Source organism: Pleurodeles waltl, chromosome 2_2 (genome assembly GCF_031143425.1).
Source record: "Pleurodeles waltl isolate 20211129_DDA chromosome 2_2, aPleWal1.hap1.20221129, whole genome shotgun sequence".
In the NCBI taxonomy this organism is placed as follows: Eukaryota; Metazoa; Chordata; class Amphibia; order Caudata; family Salamandridae; genus Pleurodeles; species Pleurodeles waltl.
The window spans coordinates 501,672,192-501,694,413 of record NC_090439.1 but is presented as its reverse complement, the minus strand read 5'-3'; the positions used below and the strand labels follow the sequence as shown (position 1 = coordinate 501,694,413).

General features: G+C 43.7%; 1 protein-coding gene across 1 annotated transcript in view; it reads left to right on the top strand.

The window, feature by feature from the left end:
- Positions 1-18,489, top strand: part of ESCO1 (establishment of sister chromatid cohesion N-acetyltransferase 1) — a 188,075-nt gene extending 169,586 nt beyond the window's left edge. Inside the window, exons 8-10 of the mRNA XM_069220000.1 lie at positions 99-242; positions 1,503-1,690; positions 9,464-18,489. Coding sequence (XP_069076101.1) covers positions 99-242; positions 1,503-1,690; positions 9,464-9,614 — 483 coding nt within the window. The 3' untranslated portion in view covers positions 9,615-18,489. The remainder of the gene's footprint in view (positions 1-98; positions 243-1,502; positions 1,691-9,463) is intronic.
- Positions 18,490-22,222: the final 3,733 nt, after the last annotated feature.

Here is a 22,222-nt window from a genome sequence, read left to right as displayed (position 1 = left end):
GGAGGGGCTTTAGAATGCAAAAACTGAAATAAAGAAAACTGTATTCTTTGTGTATGTTTCAGCATTTTTATTCTGATTTTTCTGGTCTCTTGTGTTAGGTTGAAGAGATCCGAGAGATGGTGGATAATGATCTTGGATTCCAGCAGGCTCCACTCCGGATCCATTCCAGAACTAAAACCCTTCTCTTTATTTCCGGTGATAAAAAAGTGGTGGGCTGCCTAATAGCAGAGCATATCCAGTGGGTAAGTGGCTTTGTGAAGTTGTAGGCCCTAGTGTCTAGCCATTTTACTCTGGTAGAGCATGAGTGACAAGTCTTGAACTCTGTATTCTCGTGACCTGTCTGGCCAGTACTGTGGCTTTCCTTGTGAGATCTCATCCAAACTAGCTCCTTCCCTTTGAGTATTATCATGTTTGTTCACAAATTCTGTAACCAGTGTTGTTAATAAGAAACTAACACAATGCTATGCTCACAAAATGTTTCTCCCTTTCCTCTTATTTTCTTATGGTCCTCAACTGCCTGGCAAAGGTTTATTTTGAGACTCCATTGTGTCTGAAAAGACTTCTTGTTTGTTTGGATTATTTCACATTATTTCTGTTCTGTTTGGTGTACCTGTTGCTCTCCTGTAGCCCAGCTCAGTCCCCTAAAATAGCAGTTTTATTTGTCCTGTATTTGTATACCAAAATTGAAAATTGTGTATTCGAATTGAGTGTATTTCAGAACTCCTAAACTGATGTTTGGAGAAAATTACGTATTACTATATAAAGGCGTTCTAACCTGACGAAACTTTTTTTATATTACTGCTGGCTAAACCTGCCTGATGCACTGAGGTGATCATGGCTAGTAACCGTGAATGGTGTGGCTGCTAATGTAATCTTGCCTGATGTGGTGACTATTACAACACTAATGCTTTTAATACCTCTGGATGATTTTCATTGATGATAAGTGGCTTCTATTACAGAAAAGTTCAGAGATCCTTGCAATAGATATTTCCTTGCTTGAACTCAGAAACAATTATGGTGCTTCTAATTTTTGACTACCAGAAAATGTTGTTTAAATATAATGGGCCTAAAATATTTGAAATACGTCCTCTTTCCTTATATTGTAGTAGAAAGGTGTTGGGTACTGGGCTATGCGGCAAGTTAGACTAAAGCAAGGGGGGCTTCTAAGAGTAGTTCACTTCCAAACACTCAAGATAAATTAGATCCCAGAAGCAGCGATTGAGACCGTTTTTTAAAGTTTTTTTTTTTTTAATAAAGACTATAGGCTGAGGTGGAATGTATCAAACATCTCTTTTGCAACAGAGACTAGATTGTTACATTTTGCAGTAAAAGCAAGGCATCCTACAAGAATATTTTAGACAGAAAAGGTCTACATGTAGGCATGAAAGAGACACACCACTAGAGGGCTTCCATGCAGAGTAGTACAGTCCCTTCTCGTCCTCCATGATGCTAGTAAGCTTGCATACTAAATGATGAGCCACAATCTTTGTTCCTGTCTGCAGGGCTATCGAGTCATCAATGAGAAAATGACATGCAGCAGTTCAGAAAGAGAGGCGGCCATCTATGAGAGCCAGAAAGCTTGGTGCTGCTCCACAGTACCTGAGCCAGCTCTGTGTGGAATTAGTCGCATATGGGTGTTCAGAATGATGCGAAGACAGAAAGTTGCTACTAGATTGATTGAGTGTCTAAGGTAAGAAAATACATTCATGAAATATTATATTCGATAACATGTTCCTAGTTTGTCACTGACTGCCATTCCATATTGCTTTTCTTGTGAAATGTTCAGAGAAGCACAGGTGTATACATAAGCCAATGTTTCCTGCTGGCTTGTGAGTCGGATAGTGCTAAATCAACCACGCTTTCCACTTACTGTGATAAGATAGTAAGAGCAAGATCGAACTGTGCTTGGCGCTGCAAATTTAGTTCATTTTAATTCACTTTTTGGCTTTGTATAGCGCTTACACTGCACCATGACAGCATTTGAACGTATTGCAAGTGAAGAGAGCCTAGGAGTTTCGACAGTTAACCATCCAACCGCGCAATGGGATTCCATAGAAATAGGACAGACTGAAAATCATATACTTGGAGGAAAAGGAAAGTCTTCTGGCCTCATTAATGTTTCTTGAAGCTGATGCCCATTGAACTATATATCCCTGACCCCAAACCAGTTGTATCTTGCCAGGAGGAGCAAGAAGCAGCTGTATGAGAATGCCCTCCTTCACGTTTGCTGCTAATGCAAACCTTTAGCTGGGTAGTTTTGCTGAGGTAAAGTTGGTGCTTATTAGTGAATTGTAAAAAAAAAAATTGCAAGGTAGCCCTCACTAGCTGAGGGCTTTAAGCTTTGTGATGTTGGTTGGTAGTATAACATTGGTTAAAACATAAATCCTGGTCTCCTATAAGCTGGTGTCCCATTACTAAATGCTGGTCGTGGCTGACTCAGCTTGCACCATCTGACTTTTGATGTCCACAGATAACTTAACAGCTAAAGAGATGAAGGCTTAGAGGATAGAGGTGTAGTGGTGAGCCAAGGAAGCAGAGCATTCCTCTCATAGAAAGAAATGGCAAATCACAATTTCTTTATTGCTCCTTAGTATGATTTCCAGAACTCCCTTGCAGGGATACTAGAATAGTCTTACTGATGTGGATAACGGGTTCCGGCCCTCCAGACGAGAATGTCTCATACCTCACCCAAGGCATACCCTTGCATGTTCTTGACCACCCTAAGGAGAGATGATGTCATGCTCAGCACCTTGTGAGACCAACTCAAAGCACATTATCTCCACTGGAAACATGTTCCTAAACACCTGCTGGCTCACTGAAACAAACAAACTGTGAAGTAAGTCTTACTGTTAGTATCCTGTATATGTTACATGAACTGCAGATGTTTTTAGTACTACAGCTATCTTTTCAAGAAAAGGGCTAGCAGATGGTTCCCCAAGTGAAACTGAAACCTTGCATCTCTTAAAAAAAGGAGACATTCGGAGCAGTTTGAAGAAATTGTTTGACTGTCCTGTGAACGTTGGATATTGGTGGGGTTGTAACAGCAACCCTGGACATTTGTCAGATTATATCCTTAATTTGAAGGACAATGCAAAAGGTCTACTATAGTGGCTATAGGACTGCAATTGTCAGTCGCAGACCTTTCTCCCTACCCCATGCAAAATTGAAGGTGGTGATAGATGAAGTTTATTTCCTCTGAGTTAGTTAAGGCATCTGGGGTAGGTGGAGCTCAGAGGCCACTGATTTCTGTCTTGGCTCCACATAACTTTGTTGGAGTTGCGGGCGATTTGCTTATTTTTTTAAGGCCTTCCAGCCCAGCATCCAAGAAAAGCTGGTGCAGGTGCTCACGGACATCACCACCTCCATATGGTACTGCAACAAGGAAGATGGGCTGGAGGTCTTGAGTCCTGTTTCAGGAGACTTTTTGCCCCCTGGCAGTAACATTAAACGCCAGGTCAGACGAATTCTACTGCAGATCATGAATGGCAACTGCACCGTGGGTGGCTCAGGGTATCTTCCATCAAAGGGGAGAACCCTTATGCGTGTTTTTTTTTTTTTTTCTTCAATGACCCTGAGAAGGCGCAGTGTCAGCATTTTTGCATCTCGGAGATTGGAAAGTGTCTCTCTCTCTTAAACATGTTCCTTCTAGAGCAGTGCTCAGGACTCCTTTATGCCTTCCACCCTGTTCTTCTCCTGCACTGATTTCTGAAGAAGATCAAGAATGGCCTAGCCCAAGTCATGCTAGTGGCACCGGGATGGCTAGAAAAGTGTGGCCACAGAACACCTAGGCATGACCATTTGTCCTCCGATCAAGCTGCCACTTCGGAAAGATCTTCTGTCACTGCAACAGGGCAGGGCAATGCACCCAAGCCTGCACAATGTGCTTCTCCATTCTTGGAGATTGAGCAGTGGCAGTTGTCTTTTGATCTCCCCCTAATTTCATTGATGTAATCTTGGCGGCTAGTCTACAAAATAAGCGTATACCAGTCAGTGAGCTAAGTTTGTGGTTTGGTATGGCACCTGACAAATTGACCCACTACAAACAAAGTTGTCTGAAGTTTTGTTGTTTGTCCGTAACCCAACAAGGACTTGCTGTGGGTACTGTGAAGGTGTATTTGTTAACTCTTTCAGCTTTTTTGCAGTTGCTTGTCTTCTTTATTTAAGTCATCTGTTGTGGGAGGAGGTTTTTAAAAGCTTGCAACATTTTTTTCCACCAACACCATTTGTGATGGTGCAGTGAGACTTGTCCTTAGTTCTCACTTTTTATGTGCTCCCTTTTTGAACCACTGCACAGTTGTCTATTAAGACTGCTGATGTTTAAAACTGTATGTCCAATGGCATGTGTGGCTGTAGATACACAGGCTTTGCATTATCTTGCCATCTGGTGTTGGGTCTGGAGTGTTACAAGTTGTTTTTCTTCAAAGAAGATGTTTTTCGAGTCACAGGATCGAGTAACTCCTCCCTATTGATGATACTGGGCATGAGCATTGAGTCGTTTGTAGGATTGTTTTCTCTATGCCGTCCGGTTCGGATGTGTATTTCTTTACTCCTATATGCCACAAACAGATGTCTAGTGGGCAAGTAACATTTTCCTTCTCTACACCATAACATCAACGATATGTTTAATCGAGCTGCACGCTCTTCCTGTCAACTTGCCGTACACAACATAATTTCCAGATAAGTTAGTGTTGAGGACCAGTGCTTCCATTTTACTCTATTTCATGCTGGGCAGGCTGCCACCCTTCCAGCATTCTTTGCCCCTCCTCATCCCTCTAAGGAAAAATGAGATTTCATTGTTTGGACCCTAAGATGGTGCTTAGCTTTTATGCTTATTGTACTAAAGAATACTAGGTGGACGACCAGCTCTTTGTAGGGTTGTCTGGAACACAGAACAGCAAAGCAGTTTAAAAAAAGACTATCTCCCTATGGATTGTTCTCTGCATAAAGATCTGCTACCCATGGACGAAGAAGCAGCCCACAGAATGGTTACAGGCTCATTCCACCAGAGCTAAGGCCGCTAGCTCTTTGCTACTTTGCAGGGTGCCTGTCCTGGACATTTGTCAGGTGACCTGGGTGTTGATTCATATGTTCACAAAGAACTACTGCCTTGATAGTCTGGTCCGCCAAGAGGGGTATTTTGCCTACTTGGTCCTGCAGGACATTTAGGTATGAGCCATTTCACAGACATACAAATCGGAGAGGTACTGATTTGGTATCTATTCTAGAGGTGAGTAATGTGTGGTTAAGTCTCCCTCAAAAGAACAAGTTACTTACCTTAGGTAATGATCTTTCTGTTGCATACTCTATATAACCACAGATTCTACACTGACCCTCCCACCTCCCCATTCTTTAAACTGAACTCTTTTTCCATCTCAAAAATATTCCAATCTAGAGATGAGTACACTGGCCATGCCAATCTTAAGATAGGCTGTGCATCTGAGGCCACAGAAAGCTTAAGAAATCGACTGCCGAAAGCTCCCATGAGTGGCACTCATACGCAAAATAACGTCCGTATGAAACCACACAATGCCATCTACCAGCACGCAAGAATACTGAAGTTCCGGGTCTAATGTGAAGCATCGGGAATATTCTAAGTGTGAGGAACCTGCAGTTAGAGTAGCCATCAGATGGAGGAATTGCTGGAGATATTTTTAATGGGTTCTGAGAGGCAGACCCTATCAGCGTGGGAAGCTTTTGGAAGTTTAACTAAATATTTCTCGTAATTCACGCCAGCTGTGGATTAATCTGCTGTGCATAATTCCTTATAACATTGTGGAAACACATTCAGTACATCTCAGGTTTTATTATGCATGTTGCCATCTTTACCTTAATTGTACCAATTCTGCTTTTATTCCACTTAAAAGTAAAATGCCAGCATTTCCCTGCTCTCTTTTTCTCACTAATTGGGGTTTTCTGCCACTGGAGCACGATGAGGCCGCCAGTTCTACGTGCCTGGTGTTTCATTCAAAGAAGACCTTAAGGATACCATGCAACTTGCTTGACTAAAAATGGAGCACCGACAGGAAGACAACACTTCCTAGATGTTCAGGGAATGAGGCTTTGAGAAGGAGCCCAGCCTCTCCAGTTCAGCAGAGATAGAACTCATAATTCACCTTCTGCTCCTCTGCCACACCCCTCCCACCACCACCACCACTGCCACATAGGCCATCCCCACGTTCTCCCCAGAGAGTTCGCCACCTCTACACTCCTCTTAAGTGGGGATTTGAGGGGGTATTCCCTCATACTCTATAGGAACCTGGAGACAATCATCCATGGGATGACTACAAAGGGTTAGAGCTTCCTTTTTTTCCCTGCCCACACCCCTGTTCCTCTGCCCCAACTACATCATCTATCTGACACATCAGCAACTCTTTCAAGGGGGCGAAGAACACGAGCCGCAATACCGGCACCACAAAGGGATGTACTTCCTGTAGTTCCTTATTCCCAAGAAAGAGGGAACCCTCAGGCCTATACTCTACCTCAGGCCACTCAACGAGTACATCCTATCAGAGCACTTCCATATGGTCATGCTACAGGACATCAGCCCTCTGCTGCAACAAGGTGACTTTATGACCGCACTTGATGTGAAGGATGCCTGTTTACACATTCCAATCCTCTCAGCTTATTGCCGCTACCTGCAGTTCGTGGTTGGTGGTCAGCACTTTCAAATCAATGTCCTGCCCTTCGGGGGTCACTGCTGCCATGCAGTGGTAGCAGCTCATCTCTAAAGGAACAGCGTACACGTTACCTTTGTTGAAAGGCTGACTGATCAAGAGTGCCAGCAGACAACAGTATCTCACACCCACTCAAACCACCCTTGATCTCTTGCACAATCTAAGGTTCTCATCAATACTGTCAAGTCCCATTTTCAACCCCTTCAAATCCAGCCGTTCCTGGGGGTGGTTCTCAACCCGGTCACCAGGAAAGCTTATCCCGGCCAAGCAAGGGTCCAAGAATTCCAGTGTTTATTGCCTCTTTTTTAGCCAGATAATCATTTCATGGTAAGAACCATCATGCATCTCCTTGGCATGATTGCCTCATGTATTGTCATAATCTCCCATGCAAGGTTACTTGTGTCTTCCACAAGAGACCCTGCCAGCACAGTGGTCACATTCTCAGCAGCTGTCTGCACTAGCGCAGAACATTAGGCTTATGACACTCCACCACAACATACACCTACTAGCAGACTACCTTCCAGGAGTGGACAACAACTTTCCAGACCTGCTCAGCAGGATGCGGCAACAAGTCCACAAGTGAGAACTCCACTCGCAAGTCCTACTCCTGTACTTCCGTCGTTGGGGGTTTGCCAATGTTAATATTTTCCCAACTGCTGAAAATGCCAAAGCTTTGCTTCCCGGATCCCATACGCACAGTCTGTAGGGAATGCATTATGGATCAACTAGTCGGGGAATTTTGCGTATGCTTTTCGGCCTCTCCCACTCTTTTTGTATGTGGTTCAAGACCTTTAGCAAACATCCTCACTTTTATCTTAGAGGCTGTCACTTGTGCCAGACATCCCTCATTTTACCACCCTTCAACACCCGTCTGTGGTTCACCACGAGAAACTGCCCAACCTACTAATGCAGAAACAAGAGTATGGTTACCCTCAGACTGGCTCCAGGATGCATGTCCATCCTAATAGTGGCCCATAGGCCCACCATACAATTCTGTTATGCAGCCAAGTGGAAAAGGCTTTTTCACTACTGCCTTCACAAACACATTGATCCACTGACACCAAAATTCCAAGACACAGTCTAGAACCTACTTAATATTCTCACTTTGGGCCTTGCCTACACTTCTGTCCATCTCCACTTAGCTGCAGAGGCCGCTTACTTACAAAGCACAGGACACTTTGTTATTTAGCGTCCCCGTCATCAAAGCCTTCAAGGAAGGACTCGAGTGAGATTCCATCCAGGGTGACCCAGGCCTCTGTGTGGAACCTTAACATAATCCTCAATCAACTCATGGCCACTCCTTTTGAGGCCCTCCACTGCTGATCCTTCCTGTTCGTCTCATAGAAGGTTGCTTACCTTGTTGCCATCACATCTTTAAAGCGTGTACGCAAGCTTCAGTATCTTAACTTAGAAGAACCTTTCATACAAGTACACAACGACACAGTCGTCCATAGATAGGACTAATCCGAATTTCCTAAGGTGGTAGCTCACTTCCATCTTAACCAGACCATTGTTCTACCCATAGCCAGACTCCTTAACAGAGAGCTCCCTGCCCCCCCCCCCCCACGCTAGTAAAACTCAACAACTCTTTGTGGCCTTCAGTAAACCACACAAAGGTTGTGTTCTCTCTAAATCAGACAAAGCCAAATGGCTTTTCAAGTGCATTCAAACCTGGTAAGCTGAAGTCAAATGCAGCTGTCTGCACCCCTGAGGGCCATTCTACCTGCAAAAATAGAGCCGCCTTCCTTGGCAGCATCCCCACATCCAACATATGCAAAGCAGCTACTTGGTGCACTCCACACACGTTCACTAATCACTGCTGTGTGCATGTCTTAGCACATCAACAAGCAAAGGTTCTCCAGGCTGTCTTACATATGCATTTTCAGTCTTCTGCAACATCCTCCGGCTAGCCATCGCTTACAAGAGACCTACTTTACAGTGTATGCAGAGCATGTTTATCTACAACTATGCATGCCATGAACAGAATATGTTACATATCCTCAGGGGGGAAGGGAACACACTGCCTCTCATCCAAGCACAGTTAACTCCATTGCATCCTGGTAAATTCTGTATGCTTACTTCAAAGTTGCTGTCGTTTTTCACCAAAGTTGGTGCAGATAGTGCTGTTATCTCTAGACACATGTTTCTAGGTTTAGCCTTTCATCCGTAGTGAGCAGAGAAAAGTCATCTTGGGTTGCTGAAATGCTGCCCAAGTCTTCACAGGTCACAGTACTATTCCAAAGCCACACAGGTCATTGGCTTACGTGAGCCTTTTGAACACAAAGAGGGAGGAAGCACACTGCCTCTCATCCCGGGACAGTTCTCTCCATTGCAGCCTCGTAAAAGTTTGATATAAACATTTTGTTTATTCCCTGACAGTATCTATCACCTGATTTCAGGGCCCATGGAGAAAACTTGCAGAGCAACAATTTATGTCCGAGATTTGAGGAAAATATTTGAGTCTGTATTGCCTTAGTTATTTTACGAACGTGCGTACCTTTCATACGGCGCACTTTCCAAATGTCATCATGTCTTGATGGCGCTGGAACTGCAGGCTATTCGTCTGGTTGTGAAAGCCTCTCCCTCCCCCAATGATTTTATGATCTCCCAATATCATCTGTTTGCCACATTGAACAAGCAAGTCTTGCATTTCTGTAAATTGTGTGTTAAGTAAATTGTCCTGGGGATTATGTTTCTACTGCTTTGTCTTGTGAAAATGTTCTCACTTTTAACTTTCAAAATGATTTTGTAATTGTTGCATGCCTAACGATGTTTTCTTGTCTCAACAGGGGTAACTTTATATATGGATGGTATCTGGGAAAAGAAGAAATCGCTTTCAGTGACCCAACTCCCGATGGAAAGTTGTTTGCAACTAAGTATTGCGGAACGGGCCAGTTTCTAGTATATAACTTCATCTGTGGGCAGTCAAGATCTACCTGAAAGGGTTTATGCCACACACATTGACTGGTTGCCGACCTTTAAAACCGGAACTATGGCCTTTTTTCTTGTTATTATTACAACGATCTCAGGATTGGAGCTCCGAATGAGTTCTGTTTTAATAAAACTGGAAAATTGAAGTAATAGCTTAATTTTAAAAGCAGATATTTTGTTATCTTTTACAGAAGATTGATGTATTTTCTCTGTCCGTTAGTCATGTTTACATGCGAAAAATAATTGTTCATACTGGACTGTGAACCGATGCACGGACTGTGGTCTCAGTGACAAGTATAAACTGAAGCTTATATTGTGGGGATATACCAGGACTCATCAGTATTGATCATTTTAATAGCTTTGTGAGTGTATTGGATTGAGATGATCATGTCAGTAACTTTATCTCCTATTTATAGACTCTGTGGCTTGCTTTACTTTAAGACGCCACCAAATGTTTTTGCACATTTACAGAATTGTGTTAATCTCTAAATTTTCCATAACCCGTTGCTTTTTGATTGCCTTCCCTTACAGAGAAACCTGCACTTGGTGGGAATGATGGTAAAAAGTTTTTTTTTCTGCTGTTTTTTTTTTTTTCCCTCAGAGCCATTGATCATCAGTCATGTAACATTTTGCCCGCCCTCTTTTCTTGTTTTTGTTGTTTTTTTTTTTGCCATTTCTGAACAGACCGTGACTAGCAGAGGACTCTGATTGCAAAATGTTCTAATGGCTGCTGCTGTCGGGGTGACACTCCGATGCTCGGGTTAGATGGCTTTCTTGTCTAGTTCGCTATTTCTTATTTAATGTCTTTCCTCCCTCCCTATTCTTTCTTTGTCCCACCTCTGGAACATTTCTTTTTTACCAGGCTCCAGATTGGTTGACTTGTATTTTCCACCGTGAACATCGGGGAACTATGCTTTCTTATTTAGTTTCAGCTTCCCATGGGAGTTCACATCTTTTCTTGCTCTGTTCTCCATGTGGTTACTGCACCTTTCCACCTTGTCTTCAGTGTTTTCACTCTCCCCATGGTCTTGCTCATGGTAGCCCTCCACCACACAGTCACCCCTCTTGCCCCCCAGTGCGATCCCCTCCCTCCTCATTTCAGCTCATCGTTGCTTTCCTCTCCCAGGACCCTTGCTGTCTGTCCATGCTCCCACTCCCAACCCACTGGCACCGGTTTGACTTTGCTCATCCCCGCCACTCCCCCACGCTACGTTTCATTTATTTATTTGTTCAGTTAAACATTGGCAGCTGCACAGTGCTACCTTGCCACTGGCTTCTTTTGGTCTTCTCATGCGTACTTTTTTTTGTAATTTCCAATGTAAAAATGGCTTTCAGACATCCTGAAAATACATTCAGAAATTGGTGCCGGTGCGCACCACACATATGCCAGTAGCCTACTTGGAAAGAGTTTTCTTGGGGGAAAAAATGACCATCCTATTATGACCACTGTGACATCACAACACATGCATATGCTACATGCATACTCTATTGTGGACATTTATGACTTGTCTTTTCTATAAAAAAAAAAATTAAAAAACACTTTTCGTGACATCCACAATGCCGTGCACGTGTCATGATGTTACAATGGAAGGACACAGCACAACATCAGTTTAGGTTTTTTTTTTTTTTCTGTCAGTTTTAAACAAGCATTGGCAGAGCCAATAAACCTGCACTTTACTTTTAAAAATGTAAGAATGATTAGCTTTGCCAGAGCATGTTTTTATTTTTTTGTTTGTTTGCTGGAACAGACATTTGAATAGTCCACTGACGATGCTTATTGGCATGGTGCAATGTGCACGTGACATTTTGTTATAATTTTTTTTTATATATTTAATAAAGAAAACATTAAGTAAAACTCACAATCTAAATCAGGTGGTACATCCAGTACTATTGGGCATTCACCTGCAATGACCAATATGAAACATGTGGAAATAGGGATCCTTCCTTGTAATGAACGGACAGAAATGTGACTTAGCACAGCACTTAATTTAGTAAATTTCTACAGCTGTCTCTGCTGACATTGTTTTCTGAACTATATCTCCTCTCCCACTCATTCTGATGTACAAGAAAGTAAAACACATTTTAATATGTAATGTTGAATTGTTTTTGCCATTTTTGTGAATTATCTTTTGTAAGTTCTACAAGCTATTGAAGCTCAGAAGGAAAAACCAATGCCAGGTCACTTGGTTGCCGTAGTACTTTCCAGGAGAAGCAAGTTTCAAGGCAGACCACTAGGTTATAGTTAGTAGTTTGTGAGCACTAAGTACCGTATGTTCCCTCCAAAGATTATGCTGTATTTGGTTAATCAGTGCATTGATGATGACTTAAAATTGTACCAGGCATATGAAAACTCATTGGTGAGAGAAATGCGGTACATGCCATAAAGGATGATGAAGCCTAAATTCAATCCATTCATAAATTGTAACTAAGGGGGTTATTCCAACTTTGGAGGAGGTGGTAATCCGTCCCAAATGTGACGGATTTACCACCAGCCGTATTAAGAGTTCCATAGGATATAATGGACTCGTAATACGGCTGGTGGTATATCCGTCACTTTACTGTCACTTTTGGGACGGATTACCACTTCCTCCAAAGTTGGAATAACCCCCTAAATCCAGATTCCTGGTAGCAATCGATAAATGCATTTGTTTTTTTAAATCAATCACGTCCAGGCCAAACCTCTTAAAACAGATCTTTTTCTCCCGTTCTAAAATGTTAGGCTGGGTAGTTGTTCTCAAGAACACATCGTAGTAGCACAGGAAGCTTCCTGAGCCCTGCCACTGTTATTAAAACCTCTGCAGAAGGCAAATGATCCAAGGAGAGATAGAATTGATATTGCAGCGCACATTTTAAATTGTCCTCTTCTGGAACGAGTATCCATACTAACTCTTCCGTTGGTCTCCATGCCTGCTTGGGAATTGGTGCACTTGAGAGTTTAACAGTCAGTCAGCTGTTTTGGTCCGAGCCATACATAAATCTTACTAATTTCTCTAGTAGTTACTTTGGATTTTATCTCTTCCCCTCATGGCAAACAGTTCTTTTGTTTTTTGTTTTTTATTGACAGACTATATTCCCGGACATATCCATTACGTGCTACCGTGTTCTATTCCTCTGGTTTTTAAATTTACATTTAAAGTAATGGGCCAACTCCGGTCTTGCTTGACATCGAGTATGTCTTCCTGAGGATCTTTTGGAGTTGATTAATAACTCCCCTTTGATTTTAGGGTCTTTCAGTTGTAGCACAGGGTTAGCTGCTTAGAAGATATAGGGTCTCAGTAGGATAACTGCACATGGTACTTCAGCAGGATCACTGGAGCTGCCTCTGAAGTTAATAAAGCCCTTTTAGCAGGTCCTTCCTTGGGCAAGCTCAAATAAGAGCTGGTGGTTTGCTACAGTAAACCTCTGCATGAACTCCCGGTCTTCCAGCTGCACGTACCTACTGTGGGAATCCATCAGGACAGAGTTTTTGTCTTCTAAAGAGGCAAGTAAGATGCAGCTTGTGGTGTCCACAGTTCTAATGGCTCACTTTCATTGATCTTGAGAAAGACTCAGTGTTTATTCCCGTTTCATCATAAATAAACTTAAATAAGTTTATTTTTGTATCAGGAAATCTCTGAAAGGTCTGTCGTTTTACTGCTATGATAGTAAAGAGACCCTGACCTTGTTTCTGCAGAGTCCGTGGTAGTCGATGGGTAATCTGAAGCATGAAATAGTGACATGCACTTTGTATATCTCATCCTTCATAAAGTGCTGGAAATTGTTTCAAAAGAGCAGTTTTCTCAAAAGCTCTTCACCACAAGAGATGCCAGACATTAGTTTCTATGCTCCAAAGTGTCTGGCACGGTGCTTTCGATGATTCCATACTTGTTTATGAAAATTGCTTGACCTTTCCTTTTGTTGATGATGGACTAACCAAATGCAAAATGGGAGTGGCCCCTTCTACTTCTTCTTGACCTTCTTTATTTTAGTCTGAGACAATTAAAAGTTTTCACTTTTAGGCAATTTTGAAAATCAAATCCTTTGTCCTTGGTAAGCATGTAATGATGGACATTTATGACTCATTGAGGGGAAAACCTCGGCTCTCTCAATTTAGATGCCTCTTGCAAGCACATACAGAGGGAGCTGCAATATTATTTTCCTAGTTGCCATCAATGTTATTACAGAGTACCACACTATTTTGCAGTACAAAAGGCAAATAGATTTTACTTTATTAACAATTAATAACAAAACCTGTCGATCTACAGGGTGCATAATTCCATGAACTATCTCTACTGGCTCTGGTGTATTCCAGCTACCCTGAATGCTGTACCCTATGTTCATAACAGCATGCTTTTGATGCCAGATAGAGCACTCATTCTGTAGGACAACACAGATTCCCAAGGCCTGAGACTGGATCTAGATAACCTTCCTCCAGCAATGCTTCGGTCAGAAGGTGCTGCTGTTCAGCTCCGCATTGACTCCGTACGTCCCTGTAAATAACAGAGTAGAGCCACATGTAACTGCCACTCCTGTGTGTGGACATTGTTCCTTTTTTCCCACATCTTCCAATACAGATCCAGATCTCACCTCCCAGTTTCATCAGCCTTCTGACAATTGCTAAAAATGGAACAAAACCCAGTGTGCTGGGTAACACTGGTCCCTCCTAAGACTAAAGGCATGAAACCATTCCACAACTATAGAAAATAGATGTCTGGAACAGATCCGCAGGAGTTGGGTCCCTGGTGCTTGGACTCTGGACGCAACTCAAAAGTTTATGACATGTGCCTTCATGTATCCTAAGGCGATTCGATCAAGAACAAAGCTGTACATTGCTGAACACAGGAAGTTGTGGGCCCTCACATAGGTGCCTCTCTCACTCAGTGGCACAGACTCATTCCCCTTCCTTCTCCCGTGGCCGCTTCTGCAATGTTCAACTCCATGGTCATGGTCATAGTCCTCTGTTAAGTCACAATTAGTGTCCAGGTATGAGCACAAGAAAGTAAAGCAGGACTTGCCCCCATCCCATCACTCTCTATCCAAAGAAAAGGTACACAAGCATCACAATGTCAGTTGTTTTCCCTCCAGGTCTCCGGTAGTTGAACATATCCCACAATTAATCCTCCATATGTTCACTGACTCTTCCTACCCCTTGAAAGAGGAGGAGGGGGTTCATCAACTGTATGCCAAAATGGCTTTAAGCTTTTTTTTTTTATTGATCATATAAAGGAACACGGTGTAGACAGTAACTCTTTGTGAGGTTCTCCAGGCCAAAGAAAGGAAAGGCTGTGAATAGGAGCAGTAGTGTAACGAAACTTGATGGGGCCCCCAGCACAGTACATGGAGGGGGGCCCCTTCTGGACTCACTCAGGAGCTCTCAGGTCAGGGTACGTGCTGAGGGGGCCTCCTGGAGCTTGGGGCCCCCCTGCACCACACGGTCTTTGTTACGAACTGTATAAGAAGACCCTGTCAACATGGATAGTTCTCTACATTAAGATCTGCTATGCACTGACCAAGAAGCAGTCACCTGAAGGACAACACAGATTCCCAATCTGGGTCTGACAGCCCCTTCTACCAGGGTTAAGGCTGCTACCACGGCTTTGGCATGCAGCATGCCTATCCTCGACATCTACTAGGCTGCGATGTGGGCATCAGTGCATATGTTCACGACTTTGACAGCCAGGTCCAGCAAGAAAGACTATTCACCTGCTTAACCCTGAAAGACGTTTTGTTCGGAGTCCACGCCACAGACCTTTCCCCTGGGGAGGTACTGCTTTGGTATATAGTCTGAAGTAAGAAGTATGCTGTTAGGTATATCTATCAGAAAAACAAGATACCTTTGATAACACTTTCTGGTGGATAATCTTATCAGTAGTTTTCTTACTGAACTCCCACCTCCATGTTCTGTGGAGTGGCCTTCTTTTACTGTCTGGAAAAGTTGAATGTCCGGAGTTTGCACACTAGTATTATTGGTTGTTTGCACTGTATGTCTGAAGATGCAGAAAGAGACAAGCAAGAACTGATATCAGTAAAATGGAGTGGCGCTTATACGCTGCTTGATTCTGTGATTTCTTCAGCAGTATGGAGTCAACTTAAAGCCGCACGGCACCACATAATGACACACAGGAACAATGCTGGAGAACCTTTTTCGGGATACAGTCTGGCACCTGGGTAATATTCTGAGGTGAGAAATAGAGCATCTGCCAGAAAGAGCGTTACTGAAAGTAAGTCAGTTGTTTGTTTGGGAAACACATCGTTCCCCTTCCAAGCAATAAACAGTCAGGACCATCTTATCCCCTCAAATCCTTTTCAGGTTCATAACCCTTTTCAGTTTAGAATTGTCCGTCAGTCAGGGAAAAAGCTTCCTTGGACATAGCCTTTGGTTGTTTGAGTGTATTGTCATTGAGGTAATGCTACCTCATTTAGTAGACTGGTCTATTTTATGGACAGACTTCTTGGATTCGTGTGTGCATAGATCCATATACTGCCTGATTGACTGCTTAGAATTGGAGAAACAGTTGAAAATTCCTTCAGTGGTAGTGTACTGTAATTATATGCCAGAAAATTGAAATTATTTTTTTTTCCACATGTTCAGTGTCCTCACACAAAAACACAGTTTACTTCTAAGATGTCCATTCGGAACTCTATCTGTTTTAGCACAGTTACCATTGACTCTTCCAGTTATGATTGGTGGTCCCTGCATTATGTGCATATAAGAACTTATGGCACTAAAATCATTCCTGCGAGGAAAAGTGGTCCAAATTATTAGCACAAACATCACTGCCATGATTTGTGTAAATATAACAAGAGCACGCAACCTTATTTGCATTTCCAGTGGTTAGTTTGACTCTGACGTTGTGGATTTGGCCACAGGAGGTTCCCTTTTCCAGATAACATGGGATGTCAGTATTGTGGAATTCGACAGAATCATGCTCTTTTTCACTTAGGTCAGCACACTGCCAGTAAATTTTCAACAAGTGTAATTACTTTACTTTTAGAAATAATTAGAGCCTTTTGTGTGCATTTTGAATGGAGAGAGGTATGATTCCTTTGCCACTGAATACTTGTGTGTACTCTCCATATCAATTAATGATGAGACTTTGTAGGTGGAACAGTTTTCCTCGTTTTTCCTATCCCCATCATGGGCCACCCTATGCTGCTACTAAGAACTTCAAGCCCCTGGACTACTCCCATCAGCTGAAACTCTTATCTCAGCAGAAGTGTGTTTCTTCTTTCCTTTTTTTGTGCTCAAACTGGATACTTCTTCCAAACAAAAACACTTAGGTCCACAACTTTAGTTCTGAAATTATCTCAAGAATTGAAACTGTTTTAACATGATGTGTACTGTTGGACAGTTTCAATAGGAAACTATAAAAATGGTCAAAGTTGAAAATTCATGCTGCTTAGCAGTGGATAGGAACCGAATTTGCCTCAAGCGATCACATGGCAATGTCCTGTCTTTTGCTGCTTCCTTTAGCCAGTTGAACTACGATGGATTCATGCAAAGAATATTCTGTTATTACAGTCTGTGATCACTCCATACATGTGGATCATCCTGATGTGCTTGTAAGCCAATAGCATCCTCTGATATCTCTCCTGGAAGATGTTTTCCTCATTGCTGCTCCTTTCCTAGGAGCATTATGTATTGAATATAAATACAGATATATTTCTGTTGTAGAATATTTTATTGGACTGTCTTGGTGGTCTTCTAGACGTATCAGAAAGCGCAATTCCTGTTTTCCAGAGAGCCCTGAACTTGTTTTCACAGAGACATTATATTTTTCCTTTGCTTTTTTCCATGGGTATTCTCATATTTCAACTGAGTGAGTAAATAGGTCTTAATTTTGCAGGTGGGCATACTTAATAGCACCTTAATGATGGTTCCGTGGAGTTCTGCTTTGAGTTAAGAAGCTCTAACCATCTTTTCTCGCTATGGATGAACATTCCTACAGTAAAAAGACATCCATTGAATATTAGTGTCTCCTGCATTACTTGTAAGTGCCATCTCCTTGTGGTACCTGTCTGTGGCACGCTTTGCAGTCGCTGATATCAGTATTAACTTTCCTGAGGCGTCTTGATTTTGGAAATCTGAAGTGCAGCCACTTGGAGTACAATACTAATGAAAATGTATCTGTGGTGAAGCAGGGTCTACCTCTCACAGTTCCAGTCCGGTGATTTTCACTATTAAATTGTGTGCCCTTATATTGTGGTGGTATGGCGTAAAACCCACTGGGTCTGAGGTGGAGGGGCCATGAAAGCCACAGTACATTTTGAAAGAGCAGTTTTTGTATCTCTAGCTGTGAAGGAAGAGGGCAGCAGTTAAGGATTAAGCTGCATCTGACTGTGTGAGGCCCGATGCGGATTTGCCCCGCCCAAATCATTCATACCATTTTTTTCCTCCTAATCTGGGTATGGCTCATCGATTTTTGGCCTGCCCTTTCTGTCTTTGCCCCTTCTTGGAGCTAAATCTTTAAGCTGGTTGTAGAAAGACATTTGTTTATTTATTAAATCTTTTGTGTAAGAGGTTCTGAAGGAAAAAAAATATGACAGCAGTTTTTTTTTTTTGTTTGAAGTGGCTTCCTGAATTAGGGAGTGGGTATTCAAGAGGTCATTGTCAGCTGAATACCAGTGTCCTCCATACTTCAGTTATGACGACTGTGGGGAAACCTGTTCAGGCTGTAAGCAGTGTAAGAGTACACTTTGTGTAACATGTCATTTGGGTGTTTGCATTTCCCAGGACTTTTGTATTGAGCCTATCCCCTCTTTGACAGACTTCACAACAGTACTTGTCTATCCTACATAAAGCTCTCCGCTTTCAAAGGGTTTATATGTTGATGAACTGCTGTGGCCTTTTACATCTGTATATACTGTAGAATATGCTAATAAAGTATTTGGTTAACTTTGGAAAGTGATGATTGTGTGTTTCTTAAATGATACATGGGTATATTATGGATGTAATCAAGTACATGCACCCTACGTATATGTTTGTAGCATGTGTGGCTTTGGATACATGTGCAGGGTATACTCATGCCATTTAGTGCTCAGCCAGGATATTTGCCATTTGTTTCTCCTCTAAGAAGTACTAGTCACAAGACCTGTTGTGACACTACCCTTGGTCCATAATGTACCAGTATGCCAGCTCCCTCTCAGATTGTTTTCTTCCCCCCTTCAGACTTGGATGTTTAAAAAAAACTCCTCAGAGTTCAATGCTGTAATATGGTATGGCTCTACGTTTTCATTTCCTCTTTGGTCCAGCTACTTCCTCTTCCAGGCCTATGACGTGAACAACAATATTTAATCAAGGAAAGCTTCTGTTCCCATCATCCAGGCTTTGGACTCATTGGGTTATGCCTGGGACAACTAGATGCATCGCAGCCTTGAGGTGCCATTCTCAGAGCTTACCCAATCCTTCTCGAGAATGCACCAAGGGAATTGTTATGGAACTAACTCTATTCTACTTTTGCCATGGGTGTAATGCACCCCTGGAGCGACTACCACGATGTCTGCAACCGGTGCCTCACTCCAAAACACACAGGGACATCCTGCAAAGCCTGTCTCGCCTTCCGCTGCAAGAAAATATTAAGGTGACAGAGGTAAAGTAGAAAGGCGCACCAGAAAATGCAGAGATTAGTCTTGTCTGCAGCAAACGTCTGCCGTTTTCGAGCCAAAGGTGTACCACGTGCCAAAGAAAAGGAGTCTGACCCTTCTAGCATTCTGGCAAGCCAAACAGAGTAAGAGCCTGAGGTGCTTTTTTCTGTGGCGTCTCTTATTGAGGGCGAGGCTTTGTTCCTCATACCAGTGGCTCAGCATAACCTAGCCAGAAGATGAGGTAGATGCCAACTGCATCTACTGCACCCAAAAGCCACTCTTGCACCCATAAGCATGCATTGACCAAGGCAAAGCATTGCTCCCACAGGAGCTAAGCATGGAACCTGGATTTGAAACAGAAACTGTACAAACCCATGGGTCAGGCAGTTCCAGCCAGGATGCTCCAGGCCCGAGAGGTTTGGTCGAATCCAATTAAGGCCTGACCCAAGGACACCACACCATGTTTTGATATCCTGTAGGCACTAAGATCCCAAAAAGCAGTACTCAATATTGAAATCACCACATGTCAGCCTCAAGCTGTTTAAAAACTATGCTGTGAGACAAAGTCAATGCCGAAGCCCACCCTCAACACCACCAAAATATGATCACACAGAAGGGTCTGTCGTTAAGATGCTGGTGAATGCCTAGGATGAAAAACAATACAAGGTTTTCATCCAACCAGACACGTGCAAGATACTTGTCAAACCTCCAGCTCCAGGACACATCTGCATCCCTAAGAAGTGCTGATTCGCCTTCAAGAAGGAACCAAGACTTGGCTATTCCACACCATCAAGCCCCAAAATGGTTAGAGACTCTGTCATTAGTCCTACGCCATTCTCACCAATGCAAATCCACCCATCCTGTCTACCCCACCCTCTCCTCCGCATGAACCTCAAGATGGTAACTGAGAACCATGCAGTATTTGCAGGACCCTTTGATAAGAACCCTTCTGTATGAGAATTCTAACTGCAGAATCTTCACCCTAGAGTATTCCACAGGTGTCCGACTGGGTGTGGAAAATTTGAGCAGTACCTCTGCATGCCTGTTGGTGGCATAGTTTGGCTCCACATTGGAAGTCACATCCCAGAGGCTATATAGGTGCCACCTTAGCTTGCGGACATCACTTCTTTTCGTTCCACGCCAACAGCATGGATCCAGACATCTACCTCGGTTACTTTTTGAGTAACTTTTTATGACTTTTTGTCAAGATTTTTTAGCTTTGCTCCCACTCCCTTTGTGCTGAGGGCATTCTGTCCCCGGTGCCACCTTCAGGATTCAAGCCTTGTGGGGAATGTCACAGGCAAATGTTTTTGTTTGACCCCCCATTTGGTTTGTCTTCAGTGCCTGGGTTCAGGCCGCGCTCCCAAGTTCTGCTTCAAGTGTAAGTTGATTTATCCGAAGGGGCTTCACAAGCAGGTGATGAAGCTACTGGCGGAGCAGCGGAAGAAGGCCCTGCCTTGTTCCCGTTCCTGTGGAACATCGTCTTTCCAATTCAAAACCTCCTCATGAAAGTCAGGCCCTTTTCCCACACTCCCACTGTGGAGCTTGTGCCATGCTACCCCAATTTTTCTGGCACCGGTGCAACACCCTCCCACCTACTTAAAAGCATTTTACGATGCCGTGCACTTTTGGCCATTAACACCCTCTGGAGCTCCTCTTGGTCCCACGGAGCCGAGAGTTGCCCCCACTAGGTTACCGTTGGCAGATTCACCCTCAATGCCAGGTAGGCCCTCTAGATCCGCCCAACATCTGGAACAATGCCATCATGGGTGCCTCTACCCATCCTGGGTCTGTATTTCCCAGCACCACCCCTGGTGCCAATTAATGACAAGTCGTTCTGGTGCTACCGAGTGCTGCTCGATGTCTCTGTTGGCGCCATCCACACCTTCTCATCCATTATACTTTACCACTAACCCCCACCTTCAGAAGGTGGTGAGGAGGTGATATATGGTCCCCTGGAGGACCCCTATGATTACAACTGGTAGGAGTAGCTGGATGATTTCCTTGGTATCATCCCCAGACGCAGGCATGGTCCCCCCCCCCCATCTCCCCCTCACCCGGCCAACTTTCGAGGAAGTTGCATCCTTAGCAGCAGTGATGCGCAGGAAGGCAGGGGTCCTTGATCTCCAGCCACCAGTCTTGACAGAGGTACTTCTACCTGGAGCAGGCTAATCTGATCCTATGCTCCATTTTAACGAGGCCCTCACTGGCGTGCTCCTGGGGGCCTGGTGAAACCTTGCACAGGGACTCCAGTGCACTGAATAATTGTCCGACAGCACTGTGCTACTGCAGGAGTTCCAGCCATCTTCCAGCACCCACTGCAAATAGCTTTGTGGTACAGCAAAATTTGCCATCTGGTGCGGACTGGACTCCACAGCCTTCCTAGGTAGAGCCCTGGCTTATACGATGGCACTGCCACTGCATCACCACTTGTGGTTAAGGGCCACTTGGTTCTCCTTAGTTGACCAGTCTTCTTCAATTGATATGCTTTTGATGGCTCCCTCTTATTTGGTGACATGGCCGATGAGATGCTCAAGCACTTTAGCTAGAGCAGGGTCACTGCCACATCCCTTGGTCTCTCCCACCGAACCATCCGCAACAGCAGTCCTTTCTCCCCCACTGAGGACATGGGAGGGGAAATTTTTGGTGCCTGCAGTACCAGCCACACCCAGTCCAGCAACCTGCCCAACCCCATTTGAGGACGAGGCACAGAGCCCAGAAAGGATGCAGCAACCAGTCCCAGTGTGATGTCCAGCCCCCCACCCCTCTGGCTGGTGCAGCCTTAAAACCCTTTTAATGTGCCCTACTTCAAACACAGCCATCCTTTTGGATGCAGAATCGGGCTTCACATCATCCAGAAGGGGTACACCCTACCATTTTTAGAAACATCTCTCCTCCCATTGTCCCAAGAACAGCTGACGGAGGACCATCTCTTCTTGCTTTGTCAGGACGTGTAGGCTCTTTTGGCCAGAGGAAAGGGTGCCTGCCCCAGAAGTAGGGCATGGTTGTAATTCCCACTACTTCCGGTGCCGTAGGATGGTGGATTCCACCCT